Raw genomic sequence first — 24,866 nt, forward strand, 5'->3', positions numbered from 1 at the left:
AAGGCAGGAAGACAGCCATAGAATGAGGGGAGAAGGAAGGGGCTCTCCATTCAGGCCAGAGCTCTCTATAGTAACAGGAATGCCACTGGCATTTTGAGAAAGAGAGTTCTTCATGCTTTGGGATATTTGATGAGGCCAACTCCTAAGCACAAAACACCAGCAGCACCAACACCCAGTGCCCCACCTGCCCAGCCCAGCATTGTGACATTCACAGCCACCCAGCAGATTTCCACATACTCCTTAACAGATCAGCACTGCCCCCACCGGCTCACTGGTTTGGCTGCTCTCTAGTTTGCAGTCAGTGCAAAGCCTCTGACCTCTGCATTTGGGAGACTGACCACAGGGTGGATGGGAGATGGGAAGGGGGATCTAATGAGTATGGCTTCTTCACTTTCCAGAATTGGTCTCTTCAAGGACCCAGTCCCAGAACAACCCAGGGTGCCTCAGTGGACAGAAATCCAAACCCAGGTACTCTCACAAATCTGGAGCCAATTCTAAAGTTTTTTGAATTCTAGCTCAGCTCAGACTGTCACCTGCTTGGGACTGTGGGTGACTGTGGACTCTGAACCGGGATGTGCTGTGTCCATGTGACAGTCTTCCTCCCCAAGAGTTGTTCAAGAAGGTGGTGCCCTAGGAATGCCATCTGGACTCAGTGGAACAAGAAGGACAGGTAGCACCTGGCACCCACTGTTCATGCCACCATCACCCAGCTTCACAGTGTGGTTATTTGAAGAAGTCTCCACTCTATGAAAATCCTAATCAACAACAACAACAGCAACGACAACAATAAAAATTTAATAAAAAACATAAAAGAAGAAAATCCAAATTTTGCTGGTCTTTTTCAGCAGGAGAAGTGATATTTTGTAGTCTTTATAGTTGACAAATCCAGGATCTTATAATGCTAATTTCTCTCTTTAAGGTAAGATGGCATTAGTATGCCGAATATCGATGAAATCCATGCTGATGGCCCTTCTCATAGCGGCGACATCTTGATGCAAGTCTTTGTATTCACACAGCCGTGACATAGCCTAGGAAAGTCAATCAAAGAGAAAACGGGTACAGTTTTTAAAAAGGCTCCAACATTTTTTAAAAGGCATCATTGATGAGAAGCCACACACACAGATTCCTTTAGAGAGTTCCCTTGCAGCTGCTTTGGCTGAGGTTTACACTGCCAGGTTCTGAGGATGCAACTCCCTGCCCATTCACTAAGGTAGTCTCCTTTAAGAGCTATGAAAAGACTGCCAGAGCCAAGAGGAACTTACTTTATAGTTTTAAAATTGGGCTCATTGCTTGATGATACTGTCACATAAAAAATAAAATAGGGCTCCTAAAGATTTTAAGAGTATTGTGACAAGCTTGTAACAATATTGTCTGTTACCTGTGCACTTGTTCCTTCAACATAATCAACATACACTTGTGCCAAACAATCAACTTACTCAGCGATTCAAATTCTACCCAATCCGTAGTAGTTGCTACACACTCCAAGCAGATTTTAATGAGGCAGGTGCGTGCTGGGCTGTTTTGGAACATCCAAGAAGCCTAATGATTGAAGCACCAAAAGGTGCTACTTGCACATTGTGATAGATAAATGTATTACTCCAAAGTACCACCAAGACACCAGAGACAGTGCCAATTTTAAATGTGTCTATTTCAGTTGTAATTTTCCTGTATACTCACCAAGAGTCATAAGCCATAAATCTTATGTTGTCCCATGAAGCCATTTTCATTAAAAACCCATGTCCTTCCTACACCTAGTACTTGAAACACTGGCACCTTATACAGTCTAAGCCCAAGTCTCTCAGCCACTACTGCTTTGTCTAACAAACTCCTGGGACTGCACCGAGATATATAGAATAGACAAGGACACAAAACTGCAAGCTGCTTAAGTAAAAGACAGTCAAGAGCAGTAAGTGCATTGTCTATTTAGATATAATTAGGAATACATCTGCATTTATTCACGAATGTTATGTGAACGGGTAGAGATTAAAAACAAAACCCATTAAGAACAGATTAAATTTAATTAAAAATATTCTGAGTTATGGTCAAAGTAGTGAGAATATCAATAATTTTTTAAAATATAGATCCTTGGCCGGGTGCAGTGGCTCATCCCTGTAATCCCAGCACTTTGGGAGGTCAAGGTGGGCAGATCACCTGAGGTCAGGAGTTCGAGACCAGCCTGACCAACATGGAGAAATCCTGTCCCTAATAAGAATACAAAATATCCGGGCATGGTGGTGCATGCACATAATCCCAGCTACTCGGGAGGCAAAGGTAAGGGAATCACTTGGACCCAGGATGCAGAGGTTGCAATGAGCTGAGATCGTGCCATTGCACTCCAACCTGGGCAACAAGAGCAAAACTCCTTCTCATAAAATAATAATAACAATAATAATAAGGATTCTTGTATAAAGCATAAAAGACAATAAATATGATGCCAAAGAAATAAGCACTTTGCTCTGTTAATTTTAAGGCTTTCATTTTCCTAATCACTACTTAATATGATTTTGTCACAGATTTTGGCTTTTGTGGCCGATGGGAAACTCCACTAAGTGACTTCACAGCCTTACCTTCAATTTCTGTGCTTTATCTTTGTGAAGAAAATTAAATACAAAATACACATCATGGTCGTATACCAAGGCACGCAGGTCAAAGTAATATTTCACATAAACACTGGTAGACACATGAATATTAAACTCAAGTAGCTCCAAAAAACACTTCTCCATCTTACTCCTGGGGGAGGAGAAACACAATAAAGTCAACACAGGGCAATTTTAGTCAAGTGGGTTATCTTTAAAAATATCATTCTGAGCTACGAGGAGGCTCCAAATTCTGTTTTGAAACAAATAAAGGCTGCCTGGTCAGGTCCTTACACTAATGTCCAAATAAGGCACAGCTGCTTGGGGTCTCTTCGGCATCCCAGCACCCCAAGTTTGGGATGAGGGATAGGTAGAGGCCTCTTCTGCACTCCTGCTGACCTGGGGCTTATTCTTCACAGTTCCCTTAGGGCAGCTGCACAACTCAGACTCTACGCTTATTCACAAACCCCGCAATCGCGATCAAATGACAGGAATGATGGGTACAATTTACTAGCTCTGAAGAAGCTCCAAGCATGTTTACCAGGATGATAACAGGAAGGGACTTACTGAAGTAGAGAAGCACTAATGGGAAGATGGGGCACATTACCATGGCAACAAATGGACCCATGGAGACCCATCCTATTACCTCGGAGGAGGAAAAACTCTAATGCTACAAGGAGGATTCATCTCAAATAAATACATAAGCAAGATACATTCCATGGCAAAAAGAATCCCCTTCCCTCTGCTCCAGCACACAAGGCGATGTCAAGGACACATAATGCAAGTTTCTGCTCACCTTAATATTATGAAGAGACTGGGGAAGAATAACATTTACAATTTGAAAGGCAGAAAAGTCAAGGACAGACATTTTGGCTCGACTAAACTCATTTTCTAATGTGATTTATAGTAGGGCCCTGGCCTTAACACATACAGTGTTGCTCTTGAGTTGGGAATGCAACCCTGAAGGACTCAGCATCTGTCACCCCTGGACAGAACAGAATGTGGGGAAGTTGGATGCAATGGGAGAAGAAAGGACTGGGAGCCATCCTCTGCCTCATGGTCATCCAGCTGCCCTCACCAAGGCTAAATTAATAGGTACACAGAGTCATTCCGGCTGCTTTCAGAGTAACCCCTGTAATGAGTTAATTGATTCAAAATGATCAATATCTGAACAATACATTTGGTTTCTTGGTTTGAAAGTTTTAACATTTTACCCACTGGCTAAGTCAACAAATGCTTGAAAGTGGGGGGCAGTTAGACTACAAGCCAAGATGTGGGGATCTCATTTGCTGAACTTAAAACCCAACTGAACCTACTTCCAAAATTAATTTCCTGTTCACATGTCCATAGGTCTATAGAAATGTAAATCAAACAATATTTGAATAGACAGCTAATCAGGACTTGACTTACTATCAGAATTAAAGGCACTTCACAGAATTAACGTATCTATTAATAGAGGTTTAACTGCTGAAGAAAAGGATTCTGTGTACAGACTATGCATCTTCTAGGATTTCTGGTTTTTTAAAAGGCTAGATGATTGAATAGCATACCCTTTATGACACAGCATTTCTAATAGTGGCTACTCAGTTTTACTCTCTAGTAAGAAAATATATTCTAGGGAGACACATAGATGTTGGAAAGTTTTAAGAAAAATCTCATGGACAGCAGTTTTTTTATCTATTCAATTGACACTCAAAATGGGATCACTGCAAACAGTCAACAGCAGTGGGGTGAGACACATGGCTATTAAACGCTTGGACGCAATGCTTTTCAGCTTCCCAAGATCATACACAGAAGCAGCCTGTTTGGAGCATAGCTCCTGGTGTTTCTCGTTCACACACAAACAGCTCTGTTTGGAACCTGTCTTCTTGGACCTGGCCCCTGCCTCCACTGCTCCTGGAGCTCACTTCTGTGGAAAACTGCACATATCCCCGCATGTTCTCTGATCTTGTGACTAGAAATCAGAGCCCCAGCCAGCTTAGCTGCAGGTTTTGAGAACAATTCAGCTGCCAAAATGGCAGAACTAAGTGTTCATGATTACAAATTTGAAACCACTTTTGCAAAAATTGTAACTGAGAAAATTATGACAGTGAAAGAGGGCTGATCTGACTTCATCTCACTTCTAACCTCCAAGCTGTCCTTGTTCATTCCTACGCAGAGGCCAAACTAACTTTGGAAGGAACTTAGTTTGTAGTTTAACTTTGAGACAAAGATGGTAACAACCCTTTCCCAAAACAAACCCCTTTCCCACCGGGGGACTAGATAAATGACCTTTCCAGAAGTAATAAATTAGCCACAAGATTAGAAATTGTGGCTTAGGAGTCATGAGGCTGAAGGCTGCAAGAATCTGAATCTCCCCATATTGCTCCTGGGAATAACATCACTATTGTAAAACCTAAAATCAGTGCTTGAGATATTTTGCAGACCCTGTACCGGGATCAGGTGGCACCACCCCAACAAATAAACGTGGCTCATCTGGTTCTGTGGCCCCCACCCAGGAGCCAACTCAATGCAGGAGGACAGCTTCAACTCCCTATGATTTCATCGCTGACCTCACCAATCAGCACTCCCCACTTTCTGACCCCCTACCCACCAAATTATTCTTTTAAAAAACCATCCCAGAGTCTTCAGAGAGACTAATTTGAGTAATAGTAAAACTCTGGTCTCCCGTACAGCTGTCTCTGCATGAATTCAACTCTTTCTCCATTGCAATTATCCTGTATTGATAAATCAGCTCTGGCTAGGCAGCAGGCAAGGAGAAATCAGGCAGTCACAAATCTTGCTTCCTTTGAGGGACCCGTTTGCAAATGGATGACTATGATTAAACTCACTTTAGCATTTGCAACTTTCAAAGTACTTCCATTTGTTTCAAATTCATTTGCTGTCACATTCTTTGCTAAAATGGCTACCACAAATATCACAATGATCACTCGGTTTATACTAGTAGCAAAGTGGTGGCAAAAATGTTTTTTGTTTGTCTGTTTCTTAGAGAGAGTCTGGCTCCATCACCCAGGACTGGAATGCAGTCACGTGATCACAGCTCACTACAGCCTAAACTTACCAGGTTCAGGCAATTCTCCCACATCAGACTCCCAAGTACCTGGGACTACTACAGGCACCTGCCAACACATTTGGCTAATTTTAAAAAAAAATTTTGTATGGATAGGCTTCACTGTGTTACCCAGCAGGTCTGAACTCCTGTGCTCAAGTGATCCACTCACCTCGGCCTCCTGAAGGGCTGGGATTACAGGCATGAGCCACTAAGCTCAGGCACCAAGTGGTTATTTTTGAATGTAGATATATACACACTGCAGTATATCTACAATATACACTATATCTTCAATCGTAGACATACACTGAGGTGATTCTGAATAACAGTCCTATCTGGAGTCATGGGCAAAGATCACAAAACTAACTTGTGCCACTGCCTGGCATCATCTTTTCTGCTGCTGCTCAATGTAAACAAGAGCTGCTCCCTCATCTTGCACCAGATGCAGCCAACACAGCTGTCCTCACTGTCCAGTGGGCACCCAGGGCAGCTCTGCTGGAAATGCCCCCCTGCTCACCCTGCCTGCCTGCTTCAGGGCCCTTCACTTCACAGCAGTCATAAGGCCAAATTGGAAGGGAACCCTGGGGAAGCTGTGTTTCAGTGTCATGTTGGTCCATCTGGGAGAAACACCATGACCCCACAGGGCTCCCCGCACTCTCATATACAACTGTCGGCCCCCAGCCTGCTTCTGTGAATGTCTGAGTACCCAGGGAGCCTGTGAGTGTGGTGGGCATGGGGTGATGCCCCAGAAATGCTTCTCACACTGTGGGAGGTGAACGCGGAAGCTTCTAACTCATCAGACCAATTTCCAAACACATGCAATGTTCCCAATGGGGAGGAGCCAGGGCACAGAAATCTGTAGATATTTAATGTCATATCTCAAGGTTCCTATAAAAACAGATCTTCAGATTAAAGGGGGAGACAAGGACCAGAAAAAGCAAATACACAATGGGTGACTTAGGTTAAAGCTGTAACTTCTGCATAGTCCAGAGGCCTTAACAGTGGCCAGTTATTTCAAAGGCCAGATGTTTGCCCCTTAAAAAGTGACTGAAACTGGCAAGGAGCTTCTAAAAAGCTATAAAGATATTTACTGTACTGTGTCATTCTGACAGCATACTTGTAAGAGGTTTGCCAAAAAACAATCAGAAAAACACTTTTCAGATTATCAGCCAGTCATTACAACAATAACACATCAAGACCTACCCATTAATGGTGGAAAATATAAACTGTTATACTGAAGCTGGATAGATTGAAGCCTGTAGTCTTATGCCTATTTCCTTTATCTGCACAATGAAACTTATAAAGATACTTCTTACAGTGATAACTTGGAGAGCAAATGAGGCATGGAAAATGATGAGAAAGTTTGCCAAAACCTTAGAAACTCACATTGTCTCAACTGCAACATCCTTGGGATTCTGGCTGTCATCCATACTCCAGTGATGACGATTTCTCCAAACCTTGGAGGCCAGAAGCATGGCTCCAAGGACAATTTGTTTCCAATTAGTAGGACAAAGATCGATGTTAGCGTTAGTCAAAAGGCGTTCAATGTACACCTGCAAAATAGAGCGCTTGTCTTTGATTTCAGTTCTGTTTCAGTGTGGTGATAAGAACATTTAAGAATGAAAGACTTCTGGTTTTGGCCAGAAAGTAAGTGCCTTTTATTCTTATGTTCTGCAGAGATTTTGCTCAGACAAAGTGAGAGCCCAAGTCACAGTCATAGTCAGATACCTCTGTAGCATACTCTGCCCACAGAAATTTCCATGCCAATTTCATTCACAGGGAGGTGAGCATGAAGAAAGGCACCTTCAGCACCTTCACACTCATGAAAGGCAGCACAAACACAGGCCTCATGCAGATTAAGGTTGTTCAGGAAACACTACAGTGCCATCTGCCTGCAGTGCCACACCTGGCTGGCAGGTAGACAGGAATTTTACAGGTGTGTCATGCTCGAATGTGTAGCACCAAAGTCATACTGAGAACACTGCTGTCTTCTCCTTTTCACAACAACTAACCCACTCGGGACACAGGCTTAGGAATTGTGGGTCAAGAGTGCTTCCCAGTGCCTGCCGGGCAGACAGCATGACAAGGGCAGGTCTCTGTTGCTGAGAAACAGTCCTTGTATTCAGTGCCTTGATGAGGAATGCATGTGAATGAATGGAGAGTCCTGCTCACAGCCCCTATTTTCCATGTCTCCACAATCACTTCACGAAAACTTATTTCTTGTCCTACAGTATCTGCATTCAGTCAGTTCTGTGGGTTTGAAGGCAGAGAGAGCTGCTGGCCTCTGTATCCTTGGGGTGCCTCTAAACCTGTCAAGCAGTTTGTGAGATAATCTCAGAAAGTATTCTCTATCTATCCAATCTCTATCCTATAAAGAACTGGGTGAGGGACGAGCTGAGTGAAGGTTACAGAGATAAGCTGTGAGGTGTTGCCACCTCAGAGGGTGCTCTGTAGAAGAGTATGACTCTATGCTACTTGAAGTCTTTGTATCAAGGTGAAAGGAAAACAGTTCATTTTAACAGAGTTCATTTATTGTCTGAACATTATCAGATTGGTGGCTCAGATCTGGCAATGTTCTCCAAAGTCAACTGTGTTTTCCAAATCACATGGCCCTTAAACATGGCATGTTCTTATGAGAGACACTGCTCCCTTTCTCCAAAACTCTGCACTGTCGGGTATCCAAGGAATAACCCTCCCTCCCAGGGTTGAACTCCACAGGACTCATTAGAGAGCACTGAAACAGCACTGGCCAGCCCTCAACTTCCTGTCACCTTTACTGGTAAGCCAGTGACCTGCTGACACTCATCAATACCACTTGCCCTCCTGGGTCAGTGAGAAAGTTCCCCTTTTAACACCGACTCTTCTATCAGCATGATGGATCCTATCCCACTTTTGCAGAACACTGTTCTCCAAATCACCTCTTCTTGAAGACTTTCTCCCTCTCTGCCAGAGATTTTCCCCAATACAAATGTGTTGCCTGTTCCCATCCTGCTCCCCTCAGCTCCCCCAGGACATCCTCTCATTTGCTCACAGTGTCATGCCCTGGTGCCAGCTCCTCACCTCCCATCTCTCCTTAACCACCCCCCACCCCCATCACTCACCTGAGACTCCTCTTGCTGAGGTCCCTGGAGCCTTCACATCCACCAACCAGAGCCCTTCACCCCAAAGCTCCACTCCCCAATCTGGCCCTAATCTTGCCCAGGGAATTGCCATTGGCCTAGCTCCTGGGGACTAATACTTACATGTGAGTTACCCTCCTCCAATCCGTGTGCAATCCCTCTATGGCTACCTTCACTGTAGGCTGACTGCTTCAGATTCTGGGCCACCATGTGTCACGGCTCACCTGTAACAGCCTAGTTGCTTCTTAGTCCTTTTCTCTGCCCCAACCGTCCTCCCAACTATGGTCTACTCTCCCCAAAGCAGTTGGGATAACCTCTAAATTAAGAACACTGCACTCCCCTGCTCAAGATCTACCATTAGTCCCCGCTTCAAACTGGAATAAAACCTTAACTTCATCCCCTGGTCTGCAAGTCAAAGGGCTCTGTGAGCTATGGCACTGCCTGTGTGGCCTCATCTTTTCCATTCTCTCCTTCATTTCTCTCACAGGCGGGCTCCCTGCTGTCTGTTCCTTGAACACACATGAAATGTGTTCCTGTCTCAGTCTCGGCACTCATCCCACTGCCTGTAATGCCAGCACTCCTTATCATCCTCGCTTTACAGTCAGGTCACTGCTCAGATGTGACCTCTCTAGAGAGGCTCTTCCTGATCATTCTATCAGAAACAGCGAGCCCCTCCTCTCACTCTCTGTATCCTGCTTTATCATTTTGCTATTTGCCATTACCTAAAACAAGAAATGCTTTCCTCCTTAAAACAAACGCCTCATAAAGACAAGGACTGTACTCAACATGTCCTCTTCTCTACCCCAGCACTTAGAAGAGTGGCACAGGGTTGGCATCCCAGTGGTGTTTATGGAATGGGAACCTTCTTGGCAGCATGTAGCACTGTGACCACAGTCTTTCCTATCATGAACCCTTTGTTCTTATCATTTTTTCCTGCTCTTCCTCCTCCCACTCTGGCCACTTTACTGGGGGGTTGTCCCTTACATCCTGGTAGTCTTTACAGAGCTATCTTTTGTCCATCTTCTCTTTTTTTCCTTTTCCTGAGTAGCTGTGACTATAGATGTGTCCCACCATGTCCGGCTTGTCCACTTTCATTCTAAACACTTTATTTGCATTTGAGCGGCTACTCTTTTTTTTTTTCTTGTTTTTCCAGAGTTTTGCTGTTGTTGTGCAGTGAGCCAAGTGGTGCAATCTTGGCTCACTGCAACCTCTGCCTCCCAAGTTCCAAAGATTCTCCTGCCTTAGCCTCCCGAGTAGCTGGGATTACAGGTGTCCACCACCATGCCCAGGTAATTTTTTTTTATTTTTTTAGAAGAGACAGGGTTTCACCATGTTGGCCAGGCTGACCTTGAACTCCTGACCTCAGGTGATCCACCTGACTTGGTCTCCCAAAGAGCTGGGATTACAGGCGTGAGCCATGATGCCTCGCCTTGAGCAGCTAGTTCCGTAGATTCAAATAATGACTGCACACATCACTTTGCTATCTCACAGGCACACCAAATTTAGCCTGTATACAGTGAACTCCCCCTTCTTCCAATCCAGCTTTCCCTCCTGCATCAGCTTTCTCTCTCTCCATCTGGAAGTACCACTCCTGCTTCCCGCCAGAATATGCTGAGCACTCCCATTGGCTGCAGATCCATGAAATGGCCTGCATCTGATCCAGTACTCATGGAGAGGTTTCTATGCAGGTGCCCAGCAGAAGCCTTCACCCCTAAGCTCTAGCTGGATGCTAAAGGAGAGGGTACTGCTCTAAGTATCCTTTCTCTCCAGGCCGTGTGGTTCACATTCCTCTACAGGTTAGTGTGGGGAGGGGTCAAACAATCCCAGCCATCTCAGCAGGACTTTATATTCAGAATGAGTCTCACCACAGGAATTCCGTGAGAACCATGTAGAGGTAAGGACACAGCTATGGCTTGGCAGGCTAACTAGCAAAGCCCATGTCCAAGTCTTACTGGTTCCACATTCCTGGGCAATTTCCTGAGCAGGCACAAGAGGTCACCAGGAACAACAAAGCATTCAGAGCAGCAGCTCCAGGTCAGAACTGTGAGGAAATACAGCCTGGAACTCAGCTTAGACCTACATTGGAATCTGTTGAGGGAGAAACCAGAAGTCTCTCCTGCTGCTTTTAGTAGTAATTATTCTGTGATAAGAAAAGCAATGGCATTATTTTAAAACATGACGATGATTAAACTCTAATATGTGTATTTACTTTGCTTGCATCAGTTTCTCTTAAAAGATCTGATGATAACTTTAGGAACTGACTTTTATTTAGAAACATGGCCATACACTGTGTAGGAGACCAGTTATTAAAGATGCTTTATAGATAAGAAATAGCTTACCAATGCTACGATTGCAGATGGAGCTGTTAGTTTTGTGACTTTAAAAAGACCACAGAAATATTCAAAAATGCAGTTGCGTGTGGGATCATCCTCAAAGGATTTCCCTGGAATCTTTTCCTGCTGAGAGAAGAAAAAAGGTAATATAAATATTCATTCAAGAAAACTTCTTAAGTACTCTTAAGATGGGAATGTTCGAATTTGTGCCCACATGTCCCTTACAATAATTTTGCTGGGATAAAATGTCTTTTAGTTCTAAAAATATAAACAGTAGGATCTTAAAATATTTTTGGTTTTCTGTAAACATAGGTGCTAAGGTGGCCCTGTGGCTATCATATGCCTGAAGAAGGAAGTTTTTAAGTTTCTATAGCATTTAAACAATTTAAATTTAAATTGTTTTCTAATTCTATTCACAGAGTTTGTGCATATTTGCTAGGACTACTTACAAATATTCATATTGTTTGCTGCTATAAAAAATTATCTTTTAAAATGACACATTTTGTTATTTGGATGGTATGTTTATTCCCCTTAGCACACAAATTAAACAAAGCTGTAAGTCAGCTGTCACTCCAGTGTGTCCAATTTACAACACTCCTTACATAAAATGATTAGACACAGCTTAGTGAAGACTTAATGGTGGATAATTTTTACTTCATCATGAAATAAACACAACTCTATAAGACATAAAGAGAACCTCAGAGAAAGTGACACTTACTGAAAATGGATGTATTGGCTCATCACAAATATCCAGAGATCTATTTGCATATCTATAAAAGAAGAATGTGCATTTAAGAAATTAATTCAGGAATTGTTAATATCTTAGTAAAGTATCTGCTGGGAGTAGGGCATGGAGGGTGGAGGGAGATACTTCTTGTTTGCTTTGGTAAAATTTGTTCACCAAAACAGTTGTTGCTAATTTTTCTCCTGGATCCTGGCCTTCAGAGGGTTTCTTGACCTCTTTTTTGTCAGCACATCACGTTCTGAACTGGGAAGTCTTTTCTACATTGATGAGCCAGACTTGCCTTTAAATACTGACTCCCGCTAACAGGCAATGGTAATAAGCTATATCTATTTTTACTCTAACCTCATGGTGGAATACAAGAACATTTTAGAAAGCAGTAGTTGTTGGCAATAAGGATTTTAGAACTTTTTAGAATCAATTAAGATTTCCCAAATCTTTCTTTATTATACTTTATGTTTGCTGAAGTAGTTTGAGTTATAGACTTAATTGCCTTTTTATTTTAAAAGAGGCCAGTCTCTAATGAACTTTAAAAACTAACACATTATGTGATCACTTAGGAAACCAGTGGTTCTCCCAATGTGGTTTGTGGACCCCTGAGATTCCCCAGGAGACCCATGATGTCAAAACTGGTTGTTGTTGTTGTTGTTATAGGGTTTTGCTCTTTCACCCAGGATGGAGCACAGTGGTAAAAACCTGACTCACTGCAGGCTTGACTCCATGGGCTCAAGCAATCCTCCTGCCTCAGCCTCCCAAGTAGCTGGGACAAAATGTCCACACCACCATGCCCAGCTGATCCTTTTTTTTTTTTTTTGATAGATGGGGTCTTGCCACATTGCCCAGGCTGGTCTCAAACACCTGATTCAAAGTAATTCTCCCACCTTGGCCTCCCAAAGTGCTGGGATTACAGGTGTCAACCACCATGTATGGCCCAAACTGTTCTTACAAGAATACTAATTCAACCTGAGAAGCTGATTGAAACTAAAACACACAAATAATTTATTACTTTTTAAAAGTATTAAGACATTTATTGCTTTCTCTCTGTTCAACACTTGTAATGAATGTTTAAAAGCAAAAGTGGGTAAAACTGATGGTTTCTCAGTATGAATAAGGACAGTGGTACCAAATTATACCAGTATTCATTCCACTCTTCACTGCCCCTTGCAGTTTTTATTAAAGTAGCATGTTTCACTGAAGAATGTCCTCGATGAAACAGTAAAAATTAATCGTGTTATTAAATCTTGACCTCTCTTTTTAGTATTTTGAGTAGAAAGTTCACATAAAGTGCTTCTGCATGCTGAAGTATGGTCATGTTAAAGAAAAGCACTTGTGATTAAATTGTGAGCTGAACAAGCCAATTTTTCACAGAACACCATTTTTATCTGAAAGTATAACTGACTATTATCCATAAAATTAAGTCAAGTGAGTCTGCCATTTCAAGGAAAATAACAAATATTTGCCTATAATAAAGCTAAAACTTTCAAGCTAAAAATCAGGACTTTGAAAACTCACACCTACTACTGTGAGTTACTGACAAATTAGCTTAAAAACTAGTACATTAGACACAAAATTAAGCTTGTAACTTAGTCATGCTTATAGACTGGAAAGTCAAGTTAGGGATAAGGAGATTAACATTCTGAGGTACCACTTGTCAAACTGTTTTGTGAAAATCAACACTCATAATCGAAGGAGATGTTAATAATGTTTCCTAGACATCTCCATTGGAGCTGGCTTTTTAAACCAACTTGAACCCATCTTTCAAGGGTGTTTTAAAAGGGCAGCTCTGATTGTGGCCTATGAAGTGCTGGTGCATGATGGGAAAATTTAAATACAGATACACTATGGTGCCACTGGAGGACAAGCTGTTCCTTCTTCCAAAAAGGGCAACCAAATGGCTGAAATGACAGCGGATGGCTGGGATGCTTTTAGCATAAGGGGATCTGTCACTGAGCCCTTGGCAGCCTCTTTGTACTCACCTTTCTAACATGTGGCTGAGATCAGGCTTGCTGACCGTGCTGTTATCTAGCAATATGGTGGAACACGAGCTGTATTTTCTATCAAGATGCCACGGAGGTATCTGAAGAAGAAGGAAGACAGAGAAAAATATCACAGTAGGCTGAACTTACAAAAGTGTGGGATTTTTCCCTTTGTCAAAATGTCAAACAATAAAGCATTAAGGTATTTTTATTACCCCGTGACCTGCCTGAGTGTGGTATCATGTGCAGCTCTATGGGAAACCCATTGGAGGCCCTTAACTTTCACAGATGATGTTTGAGAAATGGGTTATAAAATGCTGCCCTTGATATGACACTGATCATCAAACCTGGCAAGCCTCTATTATAAATTCCTTTTATAAATAATGGGAAACACTTAAAATGGGATTTCATGTTTTTTTCTTATGAAGTAAAAAGCACTGAGATTTTCTATTTCTGTTATTCATTAATTGCAACAAAATGTCATACATTAAATAATATTGACACAAGAGCATTTGATTGCAGTAAATGAAGACCTAATACTACATTTACTAAGTTACTAATCCTAAGTGTGTGCATTCAAGAGAGAGTGTGATGGAACCAGTGTGTTAGAGTCAGAGACTGTGTGTGCCAGAGCTGCTCAGTCACCAAACAAGCGAGGGGCCATAGGTCTCCCTGGGCCTGTTTTCTTGTGGGAGGATGGAAAAAGTACTGCTTTAAGACTCTCTCACATCCAAAAATCAGATGATGAAAACAACTTTGGGAATTTAACTTTCACTTCATGTTTGCATAAGACTGCTATTACACTACTCAAATGAGAACTTCTGAGAATACTCTGCATTCATTTCAAAAGTTAATTGATTTCATTCTTTAAGTTATTTGCTGCACATTATGGCACATTCCTGCCTCACTCATGCTGCTCTCTGTCTGGAATATTTATTCCTTTCCCCCTTGTCCCAGCAAGCTTGACCTCATCCACCTTCTGGGATCCCTTTGCCTGCAGCCACACCACAAAACATTTCTGGTTTTGTGTATTCATCAGTCTAATTCACCATGTGCTACATGATACAATTGCCTGTAGAGCAACCCCCTCATGAGAAAGTGAGCCTCTCCAGGGGAGGGAGGACCCCTTCTCTCCTATCTGCAGCTGCTGAGCACAGAATGTGGGAGAAATTAAGAAGTTCAATAAGAGCTTGACAAATATTAAAATCAGTTACAATTTGGAAAGTAAATCTTCCTACGGATACAAATCAGTGAAAATTCATCCACATCACTATCAGAGATATGACAGTGAACCTTTTGAGCCCTGTAGAAAATAAACTATCTCTAAAACACTTTCAAAGTATCTATTCATTTGTTAAGAGTGCAACAGTCAATACAGAAACTGCCTCAACTATGTTAAGTAAATGTTCCTCCTGGCCAGGTGAGGTGGCTTACTCCTGTAAGCCCAGCAGTTTGGAAGGCCAAGGTGAGTGGATCACATGGTCAGGAGTTCAAGACGAGCCTGGACAAGAAGGTGAAACCCCATCTCTACTAAAAATACAAAAATCAGCCAGGCGTGGTGTTGGGTGGCTGCAATCCCAGCTATTCAGGAGGCTAAGGCAGATAATTGCTTGAATCCCAGAGGCGGAGGTTGCAGTGAGCTGAGACTGTGCCACTGCACTCCAGCCTGGGTGACAGAGCAGGACTCCATCTTAAATTTAAAAAAAAGAAAGTGAGAGAGAAAGAGAAAGAAAGAAAGTGCCCTTCCTTAAAAATAATCCCAGTAGCCAAATGCCCGTCACCAAATAGGTGAAAAGATCAACAGCATTATTTAAAACCACAAAATACCCATTATTTTAACTGGAAAAAAAAACTAATTCAGCTGAGCCTTCCTTCCTCCTCTTAATATGCTTGTTTGCATCATGTTATCACACTCTTCCATAGGGTCTCTCACAAACACATTAAAGACAGAACAGGTTTGGATCTACTACTAATGAGCTAGTATGAAAAAAAAAAGGCAGGGTAGGGAGAAGATCTAGTGGTTGTTTCTAAAACTACACTGCATTTAAACATTGCCAGTAGCCAATAATCAGAAATATCCATAGAGTCCAACAGCATTTTGCTGCTTTGGATGCTTTTTACTGCAAATTCACTTATTTCTTAACCAAAATCCAAGATGTTTTTGAACAATATTACTATTTGAAGGACCAAACTACCCTTTAAGATAGAAATGTTTTAACTCTAGCTAAACTCTTCTGTTTCTTAAGCTATTCTGTTATAGTTTACGTTAACAGTGTATGTGTGTCAATGTATATACTTTTATTGTCTCAAAAACGAATATGGCATAAAAAATAAAAATGGACTCATTCAGACACTTTCATTCAAAGGGAAAGAAGGTATCCCTTAAGGCCACTACTATTAGGGGTAATGCAGCATAACACTTTAACATAACAAAAGTCAATTCTGAGGAAAATTCCATATATGAGAATAAAAATAACAGAAAAAATGCACCAAAACACAGACTAGTTGGTACAGCTTTAGGTGATACCTGTTCCCATTTTTTTAATTTAAAATTTCCTATCACTGTGACCTCCACCTCCAAGTTCAGGCAAGTCTCCCGGCTCAGCCTCCCATGTAGCTGGGACTACAGGCGTGTGCCATCACGCCTGGCTAGTTTTGGTATTTTTAGTAGAGATGAGGTTTCACCATGTTGGCCAGGCTGGTCTCGAACTCCTGGCCTCAAGTAATCCACCTGCCTCATCCTCTCAAAGTGCTGGGATTACAGGCATGAGCCACCACACCCAGCCCTCAAGATCACTTTTTTCTCCCACTTTTTTATAAGACATGTTTTAGATGTTTTTAAAATAATTAATGACTTTTAGCTAACTTGAAAATTTCCAATACTTTGTGTGCTAACAAAATCAGCTCCATCTATGTTGCACAGCAATGGGATCACATGGCAGATATTGAGTTTGAATAGAATTATTACACAAGGCCTGAGTGGAAAAGTGTAATATGCTTATTATAGGTATAACTAGAAAATTGTCTGAATTAATGTCATAATTATGTTCAATTTAAACTTAGATTTACACTTACATATAGGTTCTAAATTTGGGTTAAATATGATGGATTGACCCCAAATTTATTTTCTCTTTCTTCTGAAATCTCATGAGAATTAGTCATAAAATAAACATTATACACAGGACTAGGAGACAGGATTGACAGCAGATGATTCTTAGTCAATGTTGCAAGGTGACAAGCAGATAGAGGAGTGGTAACTGACATGAAAGCACAGCCCTGGTGCCCACAGGGAGTGACTTGAACAGAAACAAGCAATCCTGTGTATTTTGAAGAACCCAACACAGTCTCCAAAATTGGAGCACATGGTACCTGGGAAGGTAGGGTGAAACATACAACAGAGTTGGCAGGGTCAATAGTAAATCTGTGGTTAGAACCCTAGGTCCACCTGTCCTCCCATCTTATAAGGAATGTGGATGTGTATTCTCTGGATATATTATACCTGAAGTTTTCTGAGCTCAGACCTACCAGGGCTGAAACCTGGGAAATGGGAGTAAATGGCACACACAAAGTGAAACTCCACCTTGCTTTTCAACCCTGCTTCTGGAAAGCCAGCAGCCATGCTTGCACTGCCCAAGCAGAAAATTGGGAGGCCCTTCTTGGAAGAAAACTGAACCATAGCAAAGAAAATACCCTCATTCCCTCATATAATACACTGATGTCCCTCAAAGGAAAAGCTGCCTCGACATCCAAATCCCTACAGTGAGACCCCTCAGTGAAAAAAAGGTCCTGCTTTCAATGAGAGAAAGCCGAAGACCACCACACATTTGAGCAAAGCCTCCAATGGGAGATCAAAACAACAGGAAAAAGGTATTCCTGGGATCAGTAAAAATTCAGGAGCAAAACTTTTTTAAAAATCTTAAAACACCCTTAGGGAGATTTAAAAAAATTCAATAGAACAGTTATCATGGACAGTCAAAGAATCTCTAAGAAACAGAACAAAAGACAAACTGGAGAATCGGAGGTGAGGAAATTACAGATCAATGCAGAAATACTGGTCTAAGAGGTCCAACATCTGAATCATTAGACTAAAATAATAATAATAAAACAGAGCACACAGAAAAATTCTCTAAATTTTATTGTCGACTTAATGGCCACAATAAAATAAAAGGTCCCTACCAAGCTCTGTGATACAATTTCAGAATCTCAGGGATAGAGAAGGTCCTAAAAACTTGACAGATGGAAACATTGATTACATATGACATATCACACAATGGCAATACTTTCAAAAACAGTATAATAAAAATGCAATAGAAAAATGTCTTCAAGCCATGACATTTAGTTTTCACTCTAGAATTTTATACTCTACATCAAAGGAAGGGTTTTAAGAAAGCCCAGATCTCTAAACATGTGTATACATGAGCCTTTTCTCAGAAACTGTGCTCCAGCACCACTGGGGAGTAACACAAGGCAGAGGGCAATGCACACTCTAGGACTCAGGGAACCAACATTAGTGGTCCCAGAAGATTTCAGAGAGAGCTCCCAGGCCAACAGGTGCAGGGCAGAGTAGGAAAACACAGTCTATCCTGAGGAGGATAACGAAAGGCCAAGGAAACTTGCTTCAAGAAAAAAACATGGAATGTATTTTTTTAGTAGATAAAACATATTTTTGATAGGCATGTGACAAATGTTACAACTCCTGGGAAAGAATAGTTGTTAGAGAGCCAAAGGATTTTGTCAGAAAATCAATTCCACACACACCAAAATGAAGGATGTGAAAACAAAGAGACCAGCCGGAGGCTAATGGTCACATTTGGCTTTATGAGCCATCGTGGGCTAGGAAAAGGGAGGTTATCTGGGAGAAGTGCAGAAGGGTTCAGGTTTCAGAAATATTTAAGAGAAAGGATGAAGGATGTACAAGCAGGAGGCACACTCAGAACATTATATGACTCAGCAGTGCATAATATGTGCATAGTCATAATCATGTAAATATCAATTCATGATTTAATTAAAAATGTGCTACAGGTGGAAGAAATGGGGAGGGAAATAAGGTCGCAGTGGAGTGAGGATGCTACGCTTTTAGCTGCTATGACAGGGAGTCAGCAAAAAGTGTTGAAGAAAATGGACTTAGCTATTTTCAATTTTATTGATTTTAAAAGATTAAATATTTAAGGCAGATCTTTATATCACAACCAAATTATTTAAATTTAACTTAAATGTCAGACAGCCTTAAAAATGGGCACAGTAAGTTAAAGACTTTCCTGCATAAATCTGACACTTAGGAAAATAGAAAAGCGTTAGAAAATTCACAAAAAAGGATCATGCTAACAGCACTGGGTCCCTGTTACATTTCTAAGGAATCATGACAGATAGACTTTTAATTTAAACAGTTAATTTCTTAACTTTTCAAAAGCTTACTTACAGAATATAGGCGAATGCTTCTCCTCTTTCCTTGCACTAAAAATAAAAATATAACTAATCAATTCTGGTATAATAAAATACCATAGAATAAAAGTAGTTGCTAATCATCTGATCATCACTATATAAAACAAGATAAACCTGATTATCACTATAGTAAAAAAATCAATTTTTAAAAAATCTTTAATTTAAACAAAATTTAACATTTAAATAATCTGGCATGATGAATCTCATAATGTAAAATTTAAATACACAGTTTTACTTTTTGACCTAACACATATTCTATTACGTTCAAATGAAAGAATCCCCATGTACATAAGGAAAGGCAAAACAGATTAGGTTAGGAAATGTGTGTGCCTTCCAAATCTCATGTTGAAATGTAATCCCCAGTGTTGGAGGTGGTGAAGTCTTTGGATCATGGGGGCAGATTCCTCATGAATGCCTTAGCGCCATCCCCTTGGTGATGAGTGAGTTCCTGTTCTGAGTTCATGTGTGATCTTCTTGGGGTTTTGTTGTTGTTACTGTTGTTGTTCTGAGACGGGGTCTCACTCTGATGCTCAGGCTGGAGTATGGCAGCGTGATTATGGTTCACCGCAGCCTTAATCTCCTGGGCTCAAGTGATCCTCCCACCTTCCCCTCTAGAGTAGCTGGGGCTGCAGGCATGCACCACCACATCTGGCTAATTTTTAAATTTTTCATAGAGACAGGGTCTCACTATGTTGGCCCAAGGTGGTCTCAAACTCCAGGATCAAGTGATGTGCCCATCTCAGCACCCTAAAGCGCTGGGATGGCAAGTGTGAGCCACTGCACCTGGCCTGATCTGCTTATTTAAAAGCCTGCAGCATCTCCCACTCTCTCTTGCTCCTTCTCTCACCATGTGAAAGAAGACTTCTTCACCTTCCACCACAATCATTAGCTTCTTGAGGCCCTTGCCAGAAGCATATGCTAGCACCACACCTCCTGTACAGCCTGTAGAACTGTGAGCCAATAAAGCCTCTTTTCTTTATAAATTATCCCATCTCAAGTATTCCTTCATAAAAATGCCAAAATGTGGGACAGATGAGAAATTTAGCTAATAAAAACATTTACCTATTGTATTTCTGAACCCCTATGCAGCAGTGTTTTGTTTTCTGATTCTACATTTACACATAGCTTACTTTCATTACCAGGATCTAACAGCTGACAGGTCTAAGAAGCAGTTTCTGGCCAGGAGTCAATCTCGAGATGCACTAGAATAAACATCCCAAATGACTTCTCGGTCATCTATTCATATATTACTGAAAAAATAAATGGGTCTTAACTCAACTGAAAGGTAGCCTATCTTAAACTTAAATGTCAAAATGAGTGTGCCAACCTAACTGAACAGGGTATCCTCAGCACACACAATCATTTTGTTCCAACAAAGATCCAAAGAATAAAAGCTCCAGAGAGGGACTTGGGCCACACTTTGTTCCCTACAATGCCTCCTCCTTTGAAGTTGAACTGGTCTCATTGACACACATTTCTCACCACTGAAGTGACAGGGGCAGGGGATCGGTTTTCTTCTACTTCCATACACTCTATGTGTGAGCAGGCCATGGCTCTTGGAAGAAACTGAGAAATATAACAATGCTAACCAGAAATTACTAGCTCAAGTCAGAAAAAGTTCACACAAGCTATGAAAATGCAGTTAAAATTAACTGAAAAACATGGTGTGTGGCTTTTTTGAAAATAAAGTAAGATAACAGAACATTATGAAACATAAGCAACAGTACAGAAAAATCCTACCGTTCTAATTCTCATCCTAAAACAGGCAGGATATGGAAACTTTACACTAGTTTCACACACTAAGGCTAATAAGGAAAACAGCACAGGGCATGTTACATTTCTATTACATTCCAATGAAAAAGTTCTAGCATCAACTTGGATGTGACAGTGCTTAGAGCACTGTGAAAAAGGAGGCCAAAATCACAGATCCAATCTAGAACAATGGATTCTTTTGATTTCCTCAAGTGAAATCCAAGCTGTGGCCTAAATCCTATGTCATTATTAAAACATACTCTTTAGAGCAAGGGAAAAATGGCAAAGACATATGAAGAAAAAGGCATAAATCCATGACTACTACACTAAATCATGTGGCCAATTAATTGTGTTGGTAAAAATGTCACCAAATGTGTAAACACAAAGTCTGTATGTTTCCATAAACAGTGACAACTGAAGGAAATTATATCACATATGAAAATAAGACAAGTAAATCTATGAAAAGTTGAACATTTTTAACTAATATCTGAGTTTCTCTAAATACTTTCTGTAATATACAAGACAGAAAATGTTTAGGTTTTCCTTGAAGGCAGAAACAATATTGTCTTACCACTCATTTGATACTTTCTCAGGAAGAGTGTGCTTGGATGGTCAGAAGCAATATCTGTAGAGGAAGAAAAGGAAACAATGTCATAAGTGAGGTGAGTAAAAAAGATTCTTTTTAAAGCTACATAACCATTTTAATCACTTTTAACAGTCTTGAGAAAAGCTTTTAGTAATAAATTTCAAGAAAATAAAGGCACCAATGTCCCAATTCTACTGGAGAACGCAAAAATCACAGAATCTCTCCATGCATGTGGAATAAAACCAGGCTGGGGCTGGGACTTCTTTTTCAAACTTGCACCTAAATAAATGGATGCAACTTTTAGATGAATCACAAATATGCCCTCCTCCCTCTACTTATCAAATATACCCACGTTCCTCTAGGCTGCTATTACCAGCACATTTCAGGGAAAGTCTCAAGCAGTAAGAGATGTTGTGGTCAATTACTGTGGTCAGACACCGGCTCAATATTTCAAATGTCTTAAAACAAAGAGCTGTTTTGGGCAAAAACAATTTTTTAAACAGACAAAGTCTCACTCTGTTGCCCAGGCTGGAGTGGTGCAATGGTGAGATGGAGCCAGGATAACTCACTGAAGGCTCAAACTCCTAGGCTCAAGAGATTCTCTTGCAGCTGGGACTGTGGGTGCAAGCCACCACACCTGGCTAATTTTTAACCATTTTTTTTTGTAGAGACAGGGTCAAATGAAACATACCTGTAAATGTGTTATAAATCCCCAAAAATGATATGAAGAGTCTATTTTGGGCCCTCATCCAACACTATCCATCTGCTACCTGGTGTGTGAAATTACTCAGAGGCTTACCTTACATGGCCAAACAACGAACAGCTTTCACAAGTACTTGCATGCTTTGTGTATAAAGGCACAATTCATTCACATACTATCTTTGTTCATTCTTTCACCATTTTTGAATATTCTGAGAGAACAATACCTTTCAGCTACAAAGTCACATTCATCATGAAGCTTAATTATTCTAATGTTTAAATAAATTAAGAGGCCAACCAAAGTAAACAGAAGAGCTGTAAGACACTTCCTCTACAGCAATGAAATCTGTAGCATACATTTTCTATTTGGAAAACTTAGCTTTTGGCCAGTCTGGGGTTGAGAAAGGGGCCAGAACTGGGCATTGGGGTAGGGAGGAGGAAAGAAACCACGAGATGCAGCAGGGAAAAAGAATGAAGGGTGGGGGCAGGCACGAGGCAGGGCCAGTCCTCCTGCCTGGTGCATGGGCCTGGGAAAGCTGGCTAAGGGCAGGAGGGAGGAGCCTGAGGCTGTGGATGCCTCTGGGGTGGGGGGAGGGGTGAGAACTGGTATCAGTGTCAGCCAGAGGCATGCCTGAGGGCAAACAGTATCATTCATTGCCTTACGTTTGGGTATCTCCCGGTCGCTGATGTGCTGCAGGTCAGGGCCATTGCCGGCTCCCAAATCCCATAGGGCAGGCTTCACAGCAGTAGGGTCTGGTGCTTCCACCCCCTCCATCGGTTCTGCCTGGTGCACCCTGCGCTGGCTCTGCTTGGGTCTGGCATTGGGGAGCACCATGATCCCTCCACCCGAACTCTGCTCCTCTCTGCCTTGGTCTGCACTTATGCTTGACACTGCCTCATAGATGTCACAGCTGCCAGACACCTGCCCACACAACCACCTCGGGCCCCAAATGGGTCTGGAACTGGCGTTGGACATGTTTGATCTGTCTTGGCCTGCATCTTTGCTTGCCACCGCCTCATTGATGTCAGAGCTGAAGGACAGATCCTCAGACCGCCTACGCAGACCTCACCTGCGGCTGACTTTGGGGCGCAAGCAACAACTCAGTGTGCTCCCCATGGGGCACCTTGGCTCCTCTCCAGCAACTTGGACCTTCCCTTGCCTCCCAGTCTGCAGAGTTCAGCACTTCACCTCTTTCAAACACAGGCACGCTGGCAGGGCCAGCCCCTGGCTATGGGGCTGTACCCCACTACCAGCTCACTCCCTGCCTCAGCTGCCTCCCCTGAGATGACTGTTCTGAAGGGAACCTGCTTGATTTAAAATGGGTCTAGATACAACAAGCCTGAGAGCTGAGATTTCGGAGAAGACAGCACAGAGGGAGTTCCTCCTTCCACTGCTTTCTACCAACTGAAGGAGGTTGCCCTACCAACCACCAGAGTTCCAACCTGGTGCCCTGGAACCAATCAGAGTCTCCTCCATGAGGTGCCCCCACCCCCATTGTGATGTGGGAGCCCAGGCAAGTGGCTCACCAGGCCCCACCCTGTTGACAGCCCCGCCCCCACCTTTCATTCGTTGCTGGCTGCTGGGAGCTTTCAGGTTTCTCCACTGTGATAATGTTCCTAGAGATCATCACCTTACAATGAATTATACTAAAATTACTGTAACCACATCTGCTTCATGCCTTATCTGGTATCCAAAGAACTCCCTTTCCCCTGCGGCCTCTGAGTTCTTACAAACTAGAAAGAAGAGAGAGTAAATTTCTGCAGTTGCTTTCAGAGAAAGCATTGCCATGAACTAAGTGTACTCTGTGATGTCAACTTACATTTTCAATACATATATAGATTCAATACATATTTATTCAGTCTACATTTTTTTAAAATTACACACATATTCAATCAAACTAACTAGAGTAGTGAAGGAAATTTCCTAAAATTTATACGCTAAGTACATCACATTTTTCTAATTACTGACTAATGAGTCATTTTTCCTAACACTGTGAAAAAACGATGTTGGTAGCTTGATAGGAATAGTGTTGAATCTGTAGATTTCCTTGGGCAGTATAACCATTTTTATGATACTCATTCTTGCAAATTGTCTCTATTTGCAGATATCATGATTGTATATTTATAAGACCCTATCATCTCAGCCCAAAATCTCCTGAAACTGATAAGCAACTTCAGCAAAGTCTCAGGATACAAAATCAATGTGCAGAAATCACAAGCACTCCTATATACCTATATCAGACAAACAGAGAGCCAAATCAAGAGTGAACGCCCATTCACAATTGCTACAAAGAGAATAAAATGCCTAGGAATACAACTAACAAAGGATGTAAAGTACCTCTTCAAGGAGAACTACAAACCACTGCTCAATGAAATAAGAGAAGACACAAACAGATGGAGAAACACTCCACGCTCATGGTTAGGAAGAATCAATATAGTGAAAATGGCCAAACTGTCCAAAGTAATTTATGGATTCAACACTATCCCCATCAAGCTACCAATGACCTTCTTCACAGAAGAAGAATTACTATGTACAGCATATCATGTCATATTTTTCTGTGATATTATATTAGTGTTCTGCAAGAAAATTAA

The 24,866-nt window shown here is 41.6% G+C and overlaps 1 protein-coding gene across 1 annotated transcript; it reads right to left on the reverse strand.

Moving 5' to 3' along the window:
- Positions 1-914: 914 nt before the first annotated feature.
- On the reverse strand, positions 915-21,827 carry LOC135272756 (cyclin-Y-like protein 1B). The gene is made up of 9 exons (XM_064371348.1): positions 21,754-21,827; positions 21,561-21,614; positions 19,215-19,249; positions 13,796-13,896; positions 11,796-11,847; positions 11,084-11,203; positions 7,012-7,178; positions 2,568-2,730; positions 915-1,028 (listed from the first exon to the last, which is right to left on the reverse strand). Exons 2-9 carry the CDS (start codon positions 21,565-21,567, stop codon positions 915-917), a joined length of 759 nt encoding a protein of 252 aa, XP_064227418.1. The 5' UTR covers positions 21,568-21,614; positions 21,754-21,827.
- Between the last annotated feature and the right edge of the window lie 3,039 nt (positions 21,828-24,866).

The sequence above is a fragment of the Aotus nancymaae genome, unplaced genomic scaffold, assembly GCF_030222135.1.
Source record: "Aotus nancymaae isolate 86718 unplaced genomic scaffold, 86718_ANA_hifiasm-v0.15.2.pri h1tg000131l, whole genome shotgun sequence".
In the NCBI taxonomy this organism is placed as follows: domain Eukaryota; kingdom Metazoa; phylum Chordata; class Mammalia; order Primates; family Aotidae; genus Aotus; species Aotus nancymaae.